This window comes from Lutra lutra, chromosome 2, assembly GCF_902655055.1.
Source record: "Lutra lutra chromosome 2, mLutLut1.2, whole genome shotgun sequence".
NCBI classification, from domain to species: domain Eukaryota; kingdom Metazoa; phylum Chordata; class Mammalia; order Carnivora; family Mustelidae; genus Lutra; species Lutra lutra.
This window is the reverse complement of record NC_062279.1, coordinates 161997081-162014389: the sequence shown is the minus strand read 5'-3', so window position 1 is coordinate 162014389 and position 17309 is coordinate 161997081. Positions and strand designations below refer to the sequence as shown.

Genomic DNA, 17309 nt, shown 5'->3' with positions numbered 1-17309 from the left:
TTTGGCCAATCATTCAGTCCACCCAAACCCTAATGAGCGCCTGCTCTGTGCCAAGCCCAGGCTGTGGCGCACAGGGCAGGCAAAGCCCACTGTTCAGTTGTTTCCCCACATACACCTGCCCCCAGCCCAAGCCGCTCTCAAAGAAGGGCTTAGTTTTGCTGAGTCCACACCTTTGTCAGTCACCGCATGTCTGAATCCCAGGCGCTTTTCAAAGCTCTGTTGGAATGTCAGCTGCTCCACCAGTGATAACAGCTCTCATTAATCTGGCCTCTGTTGGCCCAGGCGTCTGCTAGGCACTTTACCTACAGCGTCCGAATATCCCCAGCAGCTCTATGCCCCTCCTAAAACTGCTGCTCCTTCCACTGAACAGCGGGGCTCTCCGGAAAGTTTCCTGATTCCACTTCCTGCTCTTTTAAATCACATTCAACTTGTTTTCCTTCTAAAGCCAATCTCTGCACCACTTTTTTTTTTTCTTTAAACTTTGAGTATGACTTACATTTAGAAAAGAATGTGCACTTACATAGCTCAGGAAAGTAGCCGAAAACTCAATATACCCATGGAACCTGCACTCAGATAAAAAAATTCTAACCTATCAGCACCCGTGAAGACAGTCTGTATCACGTCCCAGTTACTAGCCCTCCCTCTTCCCAAGAGTAGCCACCATCCTGACTTCTAACTGTATGGCTTAATTTACCCTGTTTTTTATTCATCTAAATTAAATCTAAAAGTACTTTTGCAACTGGCTTCGTTTATTCAGCATTGTTTGTGGGATTCATCGTATAGTTCGTTCTGGTTGCTGTATCGTATCCCATCATGTGACTCTATTGCAGCTCATTTATCCATTGTACTGTGGGTGAGCATTTGGCTGCTGTGAACATTCTGGTCCATTTCTATTGGCGAGTCTACAAATGCATTCTGGCTGCATCCGGAACAGAACTACGGGGACACAAGACTGTCAGAAGACACTGTGAACATCTTGAAAGGCACTTCTCATGTTCTACTTCTCATGTTCAATCTTGTTTGTGAATTCACTTCATTTCCCTTACTAGATTATGCATGGCTCTTAACTGAAGAAATACTGTTTGGGTCCTGCCTCATTTTAACATGAGGGCTCTATCTAACATGCAACACAAGATAGAAAACTGGAGTGAGAAAATAGAAAAGAGAACAAAATCAGGGGGAAGAAGGGATAAAGTGAATGCAGTGGTCTCCATTCAACTCCACAGGGTTTAGGGACTTTGTACAAAGCTGGGCCACAAATGTGGCTGAGCTTCCTGTCGGCCTGTACAAAGAGGGGAACAAGTTACACACATGAGCCTCACAGGATAAATGTAGTGACTGCTGGGCAGTGAAGCTGTTTCTGGTTCTGAGAAGTAAAACCTGTCAGCCCGGCCTTCCTAAAGAGCATATTGTTTGACATTGAAAATGAAGGATCCAACAACTTCATTTTGTAGTAAGATTAAAAAATCCTGTATCTCTCCTCATAATCTCCCATAACGTAGACATGACAAAGCACATTCACAAGCGACTATTGGAAGGAACTGATTCAAACAGATACACAATTCTCAAGAGATCTGACTTAACCCAAGAAAAACAACTAGATGCAGAGTGTGGTCTAGGAAACTTTAGGGGTCTCTGAGAGCTTCTCATGTCTGCAGAGTCGAAACTATTTTTATAATACCACTAAAGTTTTTTGCCTTTTTTTTAAGTTTCAGAGGTAGAATTCAGTGATTCGTCGCATATAACACCCACTGCTCATTACATCATGTGCCCTCCTTAGTGCCCCCCACCTATTTACCCTATGCCCTCCCTCCCCTCCAGTAACCCTGCTTGTTTCCTAGAGTCAAGTCTCTTATGGTTTACCTCTATTTTGATCTCAATTTTTCCTTCCCCTCCCCTACATTCGTTTGTTTTCTTAAATTCCACATGAGTGAAATCATATGGTATTAGTATTTCTGACTTACTTCGCTTAGCATAATACCTTCTAGCTCCATTCATGTTGTTGCAAATGGCAAGATTTCATTCTTTTTGGAGGCTAAGTAATATTCTATTATATATAATACATTTTCTTCATCCGTTCATCTATCAATGGACATCTGGGCTCTTTCCATATTTTAGCTCTTCTGGACATTGCTTCTATAAACATTGGGGTGCAGGTGCCCTTTCGAATCACTGTATCCTCCGGATAGATACCTAGTAGTGTAGTCGCTGAGTCATAGTGGTTCTATTTTTAACTTTTTGAGGAAACGCCAAACTGTTTTCCAGAGTGGCTGCACCAGTTTGCATCCCCAAGAACAGTGCAGAAGTGTTCCCCTTGCCTTTTACTTTTTTTAAAGATTTTAATTAATTTAGTTGACAGATCACAAGTAGGCAGAGAGGCAGGCAGAGAGAGAGAGAGAGGAGGAAGCAGACTCCCCACTGAGCAGAGGGCCCAATGCGGGGCTCAATCCCAGGACCCTGGATCATAACCTGAGCCGAAGGCAGAGGCCTTAACCCACTGAGCCACCCAGGTGTCCCACCTTTTATTTATTTTTTTTAAGATTTATTTATACATTTGAGAGAAGCGGGGAGGGGCAGAGAGAGAGAGAGAGAGAAAATCCCCAACCAGACTCCCTGCTGAGCATAAAGCCAGACACTGGGGCTCCATCCCAAGACCCTGAGATCATATCCTGAGCTGAAACCAAGAGCTGGTCGCTTAATTGACTGCATCACCCACGCACTCCAGCTATCTTGCCTTGTTTCCTCTCATCTTCTTATGAGTATGTACTGTGGAGTTTTCAAGAGGCCATAGGACTTGTGATAGAGCAACAGATCAAATGCAGAAGCAAGTATTAGAATCTAGCTGTTAAGAGGATTTATTATGCCAGACATTAATTTGCAAAATTATTTTTTATCTTGGAAAACAAATTTTTCACACAAAAATATGTCATGTCATTCTATATATGGGTTTGTTATTAATATTCTTAAGTAAATTAGTAAACATTTTAAAATTTTAATTTCTAATATAGTATCTATAGGCATAATCCACTTTGGGGTCCTCAAAAAATTTTAAGAGTTTTAAAGGGTCCTGAGATCAAAAGTTGGGGAACCACTGATCTAGAGAAAGATTTCCCAAAAAGGATGTTATCCCAGAAGATAATCCACGAAAAATATTTTGTGACCAAATACATTTAAGAAATGGTAAGCCTCTTGGAAATCATCAAATTAGAAGCCAACAGGCCAAGTTTGCTTTAACTCTGTGTTTCCTAATGGTATCCGACCAAGATCCCTCTTCCAAGAGCTTCCATTATTGTCCTGGAGGCACACCGGGGCACCTCGGGATAAGGCCGTCAGGCAGTCCCCAAGAGAAGCATCTCTTACAGCCCAGCTTTTGTCAAGCCTGGGCAGCAGAGTCTGATGTGACACCTCTGACAACATGAAGACTGATCCTTTTATAAACATCAAGGCAGCTGAGCAGGACAGAGAGTTCCTTTTACCTCTACAAAGAGGTGTACCAAGGGCAGGGTCAAAGCCAGGACAAAGATCCCACTGAAGAGAAAAAACGGAGTCTGTTCCATCTGCCAAATAGGCAGGCGAGGTCCCAGAGTTCTCAACGACATCTTCCAGAGCAGATGGTCCATGCGCTTGCCTCCGTCATAAAGAAATCTCAATTAAGCGCCCACAGAATGCCAGACTTTAAGTTACACAACTTCCTGGTGCCTCCTCCAAGGAAAATAGTGGCCAAATATACCCTGAATGAGTCAACTTCTTTTATTGGGTTATTAGCCGTAAATCGATTAAATGTTAGGGAATGTCTACCAAAAAAATGATGCCTTTGGTTTCGGAACCATCGGTCTGAGTTCTTTTTGACAGTAATCACATAACTGTGTCAGTTGTCCATTAAACAAACTCCCAGTTCACAGTAATAAAATTATGTCATCAGGCAGCTCATCTAAAGAGAACCCACAGTAATGTGCAAGGCACTCTGGGAAATCTAAAAATGAAAAAGAGGTGTCTCTTCAAAAGCATATAATCTAGTAAGGGGCCAGACAAAGCACCAGAGAGAGAGAGATAGAAAGAAAGAAAGAGAGAGAATTCTCACGCTCATTTCTGCAGCAGCTGGTGAGAAAGCTGGTAGAGCACGGCAACAAGTAAGTATCTGTCTCAACAAATTTGCTATTTACCTTTAAAATGTTTACCTGAGGGCGCCTGGGTGGCTCAGTGGGTTAAGCCGCTGCCTTTGGCTCAGGTCATGATCTCGGGGTCCTGGGATCGAGTCCCGCATCGGGCTCTCTGCTCAGCAGGGAGCCTGCTTCCCTCTCTCTCTCTCTCTCTCTGCCTGCCTCTCCGTCTACTTGTGATCTCTCTCTGTCAAATAAATAAATAAAATCTTAAAAAAAAAAAATAAAAATAAAATGTTTACTTGAACACAAACTGAGAAACGCCACACAATCGAATATCTTATCAAATAGAATCTAGTCGGGACGCCTGGGTGGCTCAGTTGGTTAAGCAGCTGCCTTCGGCTCAGGTCATGATCCCGGCGTCCTGGGATCGAGTCCCGCATCGGGCTCCTTGCTCAGCAGGAGCCTGCTTCTCCCTCTGCCTCTGCCTGCCATTCTGTCTGCCTGTGCTCACTCTCTCCCCCTCTCTCTCTGACCAAAAAAAAAAAAAAAAAAAAAAAAAAGAATCTAGTCAAATAGTGCTTCTTAGTGCGATTTAATGAGTTTATATAGGATTTAAAAAAAAAACCACCATTGTGAATTAAAAATAGATCCTTTTAATATACATATTTTCACTTCTGTTAATTCAACACTGATTTCTACTATGCATGCACAGTCACTGGGTTGAACTGGCTTCATATTTATTTATTTTCCAACATGCAGCAACAAGACGGCTAAGCTGAACTGGTTATTCTTAAAGAGTACAATGTACCTTGTCCTCAGAGTTTTATCAACTCTAATGTTTCCAAAGAGCCCCATGAGGCTGCTCAGCACGCTGGCTTTTCACTGAAATTTCCTATTTGGAGGACGGCAAGACAGACTAGGATCTTCCCGGGTCTACCGGCTGCTTGCATTCACATCACAGCTTGGCTGGGAAAGCAGCAGAGACTGAATAATAAGTAGATCTCCTCCAACCACAGCTGGGTGAGAGAACTTCATTTTTAGAAAGTAAATCGAATCATGAAAACCTCCCTAATGGTGTGATTTGCTCCAGGGTTCTTTTGATACTTAAGAAGGGAAATATTAATCCTTGTGCACAGTACTCTTATTTCCAGCTTCATAGAGTTTTCTTCTCCAGCCATCCTTCTGCAGTGAGGCAATTCATTGTACTTGCGGCAGAATGGAAAGCATGAAGATGTCTTTCATAGTCGAGGTGGTGATAGCCTTCTCATTTCCTGCCAAATGGATCAGACCACACTTTTAACCCTATAGAAAGAAAAATGAATCAAAACAGGATCACTTTTAAACTTCCTACCACTTCCCTCAACTGCAAACAAGCAAAATGACATCAGAATTGAGTCGTGCAATTTCCATGTAGTTTGAGACAGTGCAGGCAAGCTGCCGGAAGCCTGGGATGCTACGGCTGGGCAGCCGTGGCCGCCGTGAGACTTAAATGGCTCACAAATTGCCCCACAACAGGAAGGAAGCTATGTATCTGGCCTAGTCAAAACATAAATAATCATTAAAAAAAAAAAGTTGCCACAGATTACAAGAGTTTTGGTTAATAAACTGAAAACCTCTCCTTCTCACCCAACTGGGATCGTCTGAAAGTAACTAACCATTTCAGCCACAAAGGGAACTTTAGAGCTTCTGGAATAAAGCAGAATCCTGCCTCAATTAAAATAGCTCTCAAGTAAACAGCCTTTATTCCCACGAGGGCAGGCTTTAACTAGGTGCTTGGTCTATCGGTCTACAGGACAGCCATTCACCCTTGATATTTGATAGTACACTTGTCACACTTTTATGCCCATTTATCAAATGCACAAGAGGAATGTGCCAACTCGCAAAATGTATTTCGGGGTGAACTGTTAAAAATAAGTCTTGGGTGGCTCCTATAAAATAGCAACTTCTGTGCAATGAAAGGCACAACCACCCGCCAGCCTCTGCACTCAAAAGATTTCTTCCACCCAGGGCAAACCGCCCCCCCACACACAATGGCACAGATGCGATTCTGTTTTGATTTCTAAGTTTACCTGGCGGCTGCACATTTTCTTGAATAATACCAGCTCGATTTATGGCTTGCTCCTTCTCTGAAAAACACAATAGAAAAACTGCTTTTACAAAGGTGGGGGGTGGGCTGTGGTGGTGGAAATCTTTCTATTTATGTGGGACAATGACATGGGACAATTCGGAAACAATATACACAGGACGCAAATACTCAAAGCTTTTAGGTTATGGACGTCAGATCCTACAGAGCAGAAAGACTGGGTATTTTCAATAAGAGCAAAGAAAGCCGTACTTCAAAAGAAAAGCTCTCGACTAACATCTCTTCTCGGTGATCTCAGCATTTTGGAAAGGCAACAAAACAACAGAAAAAGAACAATTTTGAAAGAGCTGGTGGGCGTGATATTGTGAGGAGAAGGCTGCTGAATTGAAGGAACAAGCACAATTAACAAGAAAACGATGTAGTTTCTATGTCTCAAATGTGCTCCGCTGAAGGACCAGACCCAGAGCTAAATATGCTATGTTTTTGATAGGAAATAGAGCAGAAAATTAATCCTTGGGTGGGTGGCTTTGGTTTGGATAATTGAAGCTTCCCTAATTGATTGCAGGTGCTGTGCCAATTAGTAAGCGTGTTCCAGCTACAGCAGCTCAGCCCATCTCTTTGGAGATGTCCAACAGGCAAGGGCCAAGAGAAATTGGGCATTTTATGTCTGTGGGCTTCAAGCATTCTGACACATCCTTTTAAGTGGTTTAGAATAAACCATAGGTCTGTGAAAACAAAGACTTATTATTTTAAGTATCTTGACAAACAAATGGTGACTTTTTAGGGGAAAGACCTGGAGCCAAAGGATGTTTACTACTAAATTATAGTAATTAAATGTTGTAATCAGACCTTTGTCTTAATCAGGCTGACACTGTTTCTTGAAATCCACATTTAGCTCTTATTTAATATTAGGCTGCTTCCTTTATTCTGGCCTCTGGATTCTCATGAAGTTACAAGAAGCATAAAGGTACAAGGAACAGGGATTTGCCAAATCGAATATTCATTGAACTCGCTTCTCCAGTGATGTGACAGAAAGTCAATCCTAAGTGACCTACCTGATAGTTTTATCAATGCTAAGTTTTGCTTTGGCAAATAAAACACTGGTCAATAAGGATTATGTGAATCTTGATATCTAATTCTAAGACAGACAGAGGGAAGACACAGCATAATGAAGCCCATTACAGACAATGGCCCGATGGTTTCCCTGGGCCTTTCTGAAAGTAGCAGGTAAGTGATAACCAAGACCCTCAGGACAAGCTATGCCAAAAAGCTTCTTCCATCTAGAGTGGATAATAGAGCTCTCGGGTGTCGGATTTTCTAAAATAACTCCAACACAAAAGGTGATCTCATTTCCTAAGACATTAAACTGCTATAGGATTGAGCCCTCCTGTACTGTCAACATGTAAGGTCTCGAAGTACGGATGTGTCTCAGATATGCTCTTAGAAAATGCCAACCAGTGAAAGACTACACTGCCATCTATGGTGCCAGGAACAAAAACAGATATGCTTTTCCATGCCTAAAAGGTCCATTTGCCTACATTTTGGAAGAGGTGAATTTTTTTTTATTTTTAAAGACTGCATTTATTTATTTTAGAGAGAGCATGCACACACGCCAGTGGGGTGAGAAGCAGAGGGAGAAGGACAGACAGACTCTGGGCTGAGTGAGGAGCCCAATGTGAGGGTCCATCCCACGACCCTGAGACCAAGACCTGAGCCAAAAATCAAGAGTGAGACACTTAACCAACTAAGCCAGCCAGGTGCCCCTGGAAGAGGTGAGTTTTTAAAATAATAATCAATTGCCAGCAAGCTTTCTACCCATAGATCTAAGAAAAATCAGACAGCCGGTGTAATTGAACACATTCTCCAAGATGCCGGTACTGGGAAGACACTGGCAGACTGCCAAACACCAAAGGAAGTTGACTTTTGATAGCAAGGACAGAATGTCTAATTGTATCCTAACCTCTTACAATGCAACAGAAAACCAAGTGAAGAGAAAGGAATCCCTGTCTTCACACTTTCTTGCTAATTGCTAATGAGGTTCAAGAGAGGCTAAGGATTTATTTAAAATAGCCATAATCTCTTTATAATCCTTGTCCTTATGCAACTACCTCTGTTTTTTTGGCTTGGACAGCCAATTTAAACCGATTTGCTGAACTAGTTCCTATCAAGTGATAACCGGTATTAGCATCCTATCTACATTCCCTGGTTCTTTAATCCATTAATGTTTTATAAATATTCTAAAGCCAAAGCAGTGTTTTATAAATTCATGATATAACACAAAGGCACTTTATAATTTGTGAATGCGGAATATGCTAAAAGGAAAACAAACAAGTCCCTCCGGATTTAGCAGTAGGTCTTGTTGAAGTTGACAGCAAGTTTTTATTTTGTTATCATTAAAGAAACAGCAAGTGTCTAGAAACATCAGGAAAAGGGCAAAGCTGAGGTCAGAGGTTTAACTATGTGAACAAGTCAGGATAAGCTAATTACTGACTTTTCAGTAGTGAGCATGTTTCTACCAGGAGTGAAATGATTAAGACGCAAACAGGCAATATTGGGCCTGGAGTTTCCTGATGCCCGTTAGAAAAGGCCCCACTCTAGTGTCTCAGCAAGCCCGACTCTGCCCCCTGGTGCTAAGGCAGTGGTGTGATTTGTAGTTTTAATTGAGGATCGTTAACTCTAATCAGAGGGCCAAAGTGTTATTATTATTAAAACTAATAATGCGTGTGGGCAGGCTGATTCTCCGACTGAAGTGACATAATTCACCTAATAATTCTGAAGTCTCTGGAAATGAAAACATATCTTTTTTTTTTTTTTTAAAGATTTTATTTACAAGTAGAGATCACAAGTAGGTAGAGAGGCAGGCAGAGAGAGAGGAAGGGAAGCAGGCTCCCTGCTGAGCAGAGAGCCCGACGCGGGACTCGATCCCAGGACCCTGAGATCATGACCTGAGCCGAAGGCAGCGGCTTAACCCACTGAGCCACCCAGGCGCCCCCCCATGAAAACATATCTTGATATTAAATGTCCGCACTGTCTAACAGCTCTACTGTGTGCCTTGTCACTTTCACATCCACAACCACACAGCAAAGGAAGACACTGTTCCCCAGCGCCCACTGACAGCTGACTGCCTGAGTGTGAGGGCTTGAGGCTTGAGCGCAGAAACGGCTGGCATCTAGAAACCAAAAGCAGGTGCAGGAGGTCAGGACCCCGGCGCCCTGCCCAGTGAGACAATGGCCTCAGGACCTCTCCCCGCCGTCTCCTTTTGGTCACAGACAGTTAAAAATAAACGCAGCTTTTTAAAAATAAAAGCAGCTTGAAACTTGGAAGTAATTGGACAAATGGCAACATTTGAGTATGGACTGTATATGAGATAATAGCATTGTGTCAATATTAAATTTCCTGGCTTGGTTAACTGCATTGTGGTTATGTAGGAGAATGCCCTTGTTCCTAGGAAATCCAGGCTGCAGCATTTGGGAAGGAAAGCTCACAGAGTCCTGAACTTACTCTCAAATGGTTCAGCAAAATAACAGAAATAATTATACGTATAAGTAATTATGTATGTATATGTGTATGTATGCAGGTATGTACAAATCTGTAACAGAGCATTTTGGGGGAAGCAAATGCATCAAAATGTGCGTTGATAAATCTAGGTGACAAATAAGCTGGGATTTATTGTACTATTTTTAGGTCTTTTCTGTTGGTTTGGATTTTTTTTTTTAAATAACTGAAATACACAACTGCAAAACAAGTTTTTAGGAGGTCCTTACACTTCCTTGTGACTGTTCTGTGATTACCTCACGTACACGTACCTCATGTAACTTTGACTACTTCAAAGGACCTCTTTTTAAACAGTAAATAAAAAAATTAAAAATTACTTGTTCAGTGTTCCCATTCTGCTGCTGTTACCTAGACACCTCTGTCTGCCTACGGATGGGGTCAACCAGGACCAGAAGCAGAAGGGACCCAAGAGCCGTGGTGGCAAGTGTGAACCAGTGGCTGAGGGGGACCAAAGGGCCAATGGAGGCACCGACTCCTCCCAACACTAGAAACACTTTGGCTTCCTCATCAGAGAGTCTGGTTGAATCCAGGGAGCTCTGTAATGCCGGTTAGAAAATAAGACTTTAGTCTGTCCCTATACTGCCCTGGACTCTCCAGTGAAAGAAATAAAAAGCACATTCCAGCACCTGGCATGGCATAGGGAAAATGCCCTTCCGAGGTAAGAAGTATTCCCAGGTCAAGCGATTTCTCACAACCCTGTTCCGACTCTGTACAACAGATTTCCAGCTGGAGCAGAAGGTGCAGCAGTAAGGCGACCATGTGGGAGACCATGTCCCCTCACGGCAATCCCGAGATCCCGTGCAGCCTTTCCCTCTGCTAGTACACACTCTGCTGTCTTCAAGGCATGAGAAACGGGGTATCATTAAGAAGCAGACAAGGTTGGGGAGTCAGGCTCTAGTGTCCACCCAGCAGTTAATGTGCTCAGTGACTTTGGACAACTCACCTAAGTGAGGGGATTGAAGGAGCATGGGTTTTCTGGCAAAACTCAGGATTTTATGCTTCTGTGCATCTACTTAAAAATGAACAGGGTCACCGAAAGCAATCTTATTCTGTCTCATCTCACAGGCTGGTATAAAATACATGTTATTTTTAAAAGGCCATATTCAGGATCACAGTCTAGTTCTAGGACACAAAGCCAGATTAGGCTCTGAGCTACAGCAGCTGTACTCTCCCTGAAATGGGGGCTCTTCCAACAAGCCACGCCGTGCCAGCAGGATGAAAGCTAAAAAACATCACCTGGGATTCCTTCCAGGAGCACAGCAGAACTGTCCCCATACTCCTGGTTTAGGCTCACTGACCACCAGTGCCAACGCCGTCTCCCCAGGGCTCATTTTGGACTCAAGTGTCACGTGCAGGACTGACCTTGTCATCCCTGTAACACTTAGGAAAGTCTGGCTGAGTTACCGCAAGAGTTGAAGATCACACTGAATGTCAACAGGAAATCCAGTGAGGCAGTCTTGTCAGAGCAGCTTGCCTGCTTTTAAGCATAGAAGATCGTCTTGATTTTATATTATCTAAGCAGCCTTCCCCTACTTCCCTGCTGCCTCAAGATGTCCCCCTCATGGCCCGTGTCCAGGCTCACCAGAATTAGTCAGACTGGCTCTGGTAAAGGGTCAGTGCTGACCTGACCCTCGGGCCCAACATGGGAACGTGGGTTCCTCCCTTGCCAGCCACAGGCCCTACTTCTCCAGGACTGGATGTCTGGCCTACCTTGTCCTGCACTTCCAAGAACTGTGGCCTTCTCCTTGGTCTGCCCAGAGTCCTGGGGAATACAAATGTATGAAGGATGGTCGGGAGAGGAAGACCCAACAAGAGAGGCTAAGAAGGAGTGGCTGAAAGGCAGGAGCAAAAGAGCAAAGGCTAGATGACTGGCAGCAGGGGTGGTCAAAGCAGCTCAGGGTGTGTCAAGAAGAGAAACACTGTCTTCCTTCCAAGAGGCCTCTCTTGGGCCTCTCACACTCACAGATGACCACGCTTCCTGTGTTACGAGAATGGAAGTCATCACGCGGAAGTGCCCACAAATTCCCAATATCAAACCTTTATTTAGCTGCATCTGTACCTGCCCTTCCTCCTGAGCTGGTGGAAGAGGTGTCCTGCCTTCAGTCCAAGGCTTTCCGCCACCTGATCTCAAGATCCCCTACCACCTGTCACTCTATGGATTATCTTCATCCTTCTTTGTTTAGTGCCTTCTTGGCTGCCCCATGTCTCCCTAAAACACAACTCTCCCTAGGCCCTCTGACCTGCTGCAAATACACTCTTATCATCCTCCTCTCCATACAAACACCTTTAAGGAGCTAACTGTGCAGAGCAGCCTGCGCTCTGCCCACCACCAAACCACTGAATGTATTCTTAACAAGCTAACTTTGACCTTCACCTTCTTTTTCATAAATCTACTGAATATTTCTTATCTGTCTCCAAGAAGCCCAATCCTGCTAACCATAACCCTCTTCCTCAAGAGTTGTTTTCATGGGACTTGTGACTGCAGCTTCTTCTGATTTTAACCCTCTTGCCCTGGCTGCTCCTTCTCCATCCATCTCCTTCGATGGCTCTCTTTCCTCTGAACTAGCTCATCCTCCTCCCTCCCAAAACCAATTCCTTCTTGTGTTTCTTAGTTAATGACCAGTGCCATCATCTACTCTACTGCTGGAGCCTGGAAACTGTCATTCTCCTTTGTCTCCTCCCTTCCCCTGTGGAGTTTACTTTTTAAATACAACTCCGCAATTCAGTACTTCTCCCCAGTCCTATAATCACCACTGGTTTGGGCTAGTCACCTCTGCCGACTCTCCTGTGACCACGGCAAGTACAACCTTCCTCTATTTGGAAATCTTTTTGACTCCAAGTGAGAGTGGATCTGATCGTCTCACTCTCCCGATTAAAATACTTCCATAAGCCTCTACAGGTTAGACGCTGGGGACAGCAGAGGGCTGTGGAAGTATTTTAATCAAGCAAGCAAGACGATCAAATTCAAAGAACAAATGGCATGACAACAGACTTTCTCAATAGCCATGGGGAAAACTGGAGGTTCTAGACATTCTTCTGACAAACAAGGATGACTTTTGCCAGTGACAAATGCTCCTGAAAGAAATATTATCAGATGCACCTCAGAATGAAGAAAATAGACAGTGGAAAGGAGTGAGATGTAGAGCCTGGTGAGTAAAGAATGCAGGCAAAGAGAAACCATCAGTGAGTGCACAAACCCTGCCAGTACTAGATGACCGGGGAGGAATAAACACACAGTGGGGCATGTGGTAGGAGGACCAAGGCATTCTCCCCAGGTCTTTGTATATTTCCTAGGAGGATAAAGATACTAACTTGAAACAGTAAACAGGAAAGAATAAAAATACAATGTAGAACTTTCAAAAGAATAGAGGAGAAAAAGAAAGCTTGAAGTTGCAGAAAAAGATAAAAAAATGTTACAGAAATAGACAAATAGAAAACACAAGGTAAGAAAACATATATGAAAATGAACTCAATCCAACAGTTAGGAGAAATTATCAGATTGGGTTAAAAAATCCAGTTTAGGCTGGTTATGAGATTTGAAGGCAGATGCCAAGGGGCCCCTGGGTGGCTCAGTCAGTTAAGTGTCTGACTCTTCATTTCGACTCAGGTCATGATCTGAGGGTTGTGAGATAGAGTCCCGTATTGGGACCCCACTCTGTGGGGAGTCTGCTTGCCTCCCTCTCCCTCTGTCTCTCCCCTGCTCTTTCTCACTCTCTCTCAAATAAATAAATTTTTAAAAAAAATTTTTAAAGATTTTATTTATTTATTTGACAGACAGAGATCACAAGAAGGTAGAGAGGCAGGCAGAGAGGCAGGCAGAGAGCGAGAGGAAGGGAAGCAGGCTCCCCGCCGAGCGGAGAGCCCAATGCGGGGCTCGATCCCAGGACCCTGAGATCATGACCTGAGCTGAAGGCAGGAGCTTAACCCACTGAGCCACCCAGGTGCCCCTCTCAAATAAATAAATCTTTAAATAAATAAACAATAAAGACAGGCACCAAATCGAAGAGGATAAATATTAACTAATAAGCGGAAAATACTAACCAAAACAATGATGGTAACTCTAATATTGATAAAATAGAACTGGGGAGGAATAGCAGGGACAAAGGGGACCCTTCATATAATGATAATTGGAAAAAAAAAATCTCCAGAATATTCTCTATTGTGTGCACCTAATAATACGGCCTAAATATACCTCAGTAACAGAATTAAGAAGTTTGGTCTGGAATCAACATATGCAGAACTCTGTACCCAACGATGACAAATACTCACTGCAAGCACAGAAGGAACATTTACAAAACTGACCTGTACTAAGCCACAAAGCAAATCCTGACCAATATCAAAGAATCAAAAACATACAGCCCTCATTCTTTAACCACAAATGCAAATAAGGTAGAAATCAGCAACAAAAGAATAACCAAAAAGACAACTGTGGCCACTGAGTGGAGAATGAGTTGGTAGCTGGGACCTGGCAGAAGCAGGGAGACCAGCTCAGAGTACAAGGAGCGGGTGAGGGAAGTGGGTTGGAGGACAGTGGGGACAGTGAGATGGACAGAATGCTCTTACCATCTGGTCTGGTTATGTACACCTGGCACGTAACACAGTACCAGGTACACAGTCACTGCTAAAATCCAAGTTATAAAAAATACAAAAGAAGCTACATAGATTCTGGTTCAAGCGCTGAAACAAACTGCAGCTTCATCCATGGCCTGGTCACCAATACCTCACCTGCCAGGACCCCAGTTTACTGCCAGGTCCGACAGCCCCTGCTTACATCTCGTTGTCTCACATCCCTGTCTTATGGCTCCTTATTTTTAAAACGTTTTTATGGGACGCCTAATATAAACCATACTAGGTGTTTCTATACCTATTACCTCATTTAATATACACCCCAACTTATAAATTGAGCCCTATAAACTCCACTGTTGGATGAAGAAGTGACTGAGCACACTGGGTGAAATCCCAGATCTGACTCATTGGCTGTGGGTCCTTGTACAGTCACTTAACTGTTCCATACCTCAGTCTGTCCACATATAAAGTGGGGGTGATAATCACACAGCAGCCACAAAGATGGTTGTGAAAACTGCGCGGGTTAATATATATAAAGTGCTGGGGATACACGGCACAAGTCCACACCTTCATCGTTGGACGGACGAGCATGTCTCAGCCCATGCACATCCTGGGCCGGGTGATTCTGTTATGGGGACTGTCCTGTGCACTGCGCACGTTTAGCAGCGTCCCTGGCCTCTATTCACTAGATGCCAGGAGCACCCACACCACACCACCCCACTCCGCCCTCAGTTGTGATGAGAAAAAATGTCTCCAGATAGAACCAAACATGCCCTGGGGGACAAAATCGTCCCCAGCAGAGAGTCACCACCGCTTTAGTCTTCATAATGGAAATTTTCCCAGTGGGACCCAAAGCACAGCCCCTATCCCAAGTTCAATTCTAGATGCCTTAAGAAGACAGCCTGGGGCATGGATCCAGGCAGGATGATGGAAGCAGATTATGCGGGGCTTCACCCCACCCTCTGTCTACCGCACATGTGGTGCCTGAACGTAGGCTGGAAGGTGGAATGCACAGGGCCATTTCAATGCTGGGTGATTGAAGAAGCTACCAGGAAATGTGACTGTGTACTTAAAAGGTTCTGTCTCCAGAAACCAAATGTTGTAGCATTTGTAACCGGCAGAGCGTTTACACAGAGCTTTTGTCTTCAAATCGCCAGGCTTTCAGCCTCTGCTAATATTCTCCAGGGGGCAGGGCTGGCCCTCTTCCATCTTCAAGATGATTCAGGTTTCCTGGAGAACAAAATGAGCCTCTAATGCCTACTATTTTCTCTCTGACAGATGGTTTCAGATTTATCAAAGTGCTAATCCTTGTTGAGGTATAGGTCTCCAGGAAGGAGAGTTTGGCTTTTAGAATGATAGAACTTGAATGATTAAGGAGGAAAATTACTCCCAGGATATTCACCATTGTCATGTGAGCAACCCGCTTAAAAATGAAGGAAGACAGAAGAATCTGAAAAAAGACCTGAGGAAAACTCAAAAACCCAGGATAACAGTTTAGGTCTGAAACATTTCCGCTTAAAGCTGTCTCTGGGAGTGGAAATGGAGTGCAATAAAAACACCTTCAGGCTCAGGAAGATTAGGGCTCCGTCTGCCTCCCTCCAATACCACCATTCCCAGCTTCCGAGTGTGGGAGAAGCCCTGCAGACACTGGGCAGGGCTGGAATATTCGCCTTCCAACTTACTAGCTCTGTGACCTTGGGCCTCTTATTCAACCTCTCTGAGCCTCAGTTTTCCATCCTGTGAAACGGGCATGAAAATACCTACCTCGAAGCGAGGTTGTGGATATTAAAAGATCCAATATTATGCCTAACCTGACACAGTCCGCGTTCCGCGAATGTTACCTGTGAGCATGAACTAGTATTTAGTGTCAACTTACTATGTGCCGACTGCTTTCGTTACCACCTGGGAGTCTCAATGGACACTGAACGGTCTTATTTTACTGATTACAAATAGCAATTTACAGATGCAGATGCTGAGAGTACGAGAGACTGAGTCAAACTTGTCCACAGTCACAAAGCCGCACACAGCAGAACTCGAACCCGGCACTGCCTGACTCCCGAGCCAAGCTCCTTCCACGGCCCCACGAGCAGGTGTGGGTGGGAGGGGGTGTTACTGAGACCAGGCCACCGCGCGGGGTCACAGGTCACTCACGGTACTCCTCCAGCCGCATGAGGGGCCGGAAGTAGATAGGGTAGAAGGCGGCGCCGATCAGGGAGATGAAGCCGCCGAAGATGAGCACCGTGCGAAGGTTCCGGGACATAGCGCTGGGTAAGGCGTTGCCCCGACCCGCTGAGAAACCCGCACACTGGTAGCCGCCGTTCACGCCGCCGGGCCGTGACCCCACCCGGAAGAGGCGGAGCTGCTTTCGCTTCCGGGCCTTGGAGGCGGGGCTAGGGGGAGGGCGGGGCGAGATCGTGCAGGGGTGGGGCCAAGGGTGGGGCCAGGGGCGTGGCTATGGGTGGGCGGAGCCGGGCGGGAGCCGGCGCGGGGCGTCGGTGCCGCTCACCGCTTCCCCAGCGCTGCCTCAGTGGGGGTTGCGCCTACCCAGCGCCCGCGGCGTGGTGAATGGGGTCTTGCTTGGCTGGATCCTACCCGCCCTCTTCTGGCCCCTGCGCAGCCCGCAGCCCCGTTCCCCCTAAGTGCACCATTCTCCTGACCTCTTTTATCACCCCCTCCTTTATCAACCAGGCTTCCTCATTCTCTCCCCACCCCACCATTTGATTTTAGTGCCTTTCTACCTCAAGCTGCGTGTTCTCTGTGACTCGCTGATTTAAACCTCATAATATCAGTTGGCCCATTTTACAGATCAGGGAACCCCGGCTTGGCCGCGCGGCTTTGCACAAGTCATTGGGTCTCCTTGAGGACTGTTGGAAGAGATGAGAGACGAAGGGGCGACTGGCCTGCCCCGGGACGGCCTGCAGGGGGCTTCTTAACGGAGCCACAGGGACTTCTGGACCAACAGTAGCAGGGGAGCAGTGTTGTTTCAACGTCGTCTAAACTAC

At 44.9% G+C, this 17309-nt stretch overlaps 1 protein-coding gene across 2 annotated transcripts; it reads right to left on the bottom strand.

The window, feature by feature from the left end:
* Window positions 1-4679: 4679 nt before the first annotated feature.
* SMIM20 (small integral membrane protein 20) lies at window positions 4680-16674 on the bottom strand. Of its 2 annotated transcripts, none has more exons than XM_047719047.1 (3): window positions 16459-16674; window positions 6173-6229; window positions 4680-5374 (listed from the first exon to the last, which is right to left on the bottom strand). In XM_047719047.1, exons 1-3 carry the CDS (start codon window positions 16565-16567, stop codon window positions 5301-5303), a joined length of 240 nt encoding a protein of 79 aa, XP_047575003.1. In that variant the 5' UTR covers window positions 16568-16674; the 3' UTR covers window positions 4680-5300. The 2 variants fall into 2 exon arrangements, with proteins under 2 accessions (XP_047575003.1, XP_047575004.1); XM_047719048.1 differs by having other exon boundaries at window positions 4680-5405; window positions 16459-16672.
* Window positions 16675-17309: the final 635 nt, after the last annotated feature.

Bases quoted from the DNA above. Each gene is read 5' to 3' on its own strand.
- SMIM20 (XM_047719047.1), bottom strand. From the start codon at position 16,567: ATGTCCCGGAACCTTCGCACGGTGCTCATCTTCGGCGGCTTCATCTCC. The intron at 6,230-16,458 runs GTGAGTGACCTG...TGTGTTTTTCAG, and splicing joins CATGCGGCTGGAGGAGTACC to AGAAGGAGCAAGCCATAAAT. The intron at 5,375-6,172 runs GTAAACTTAGAA...TCCATTTGGCAG, and splicing joins AGAAAATGTGCAGCCGCCAG to GAAATGAGAAGGCTATCACC.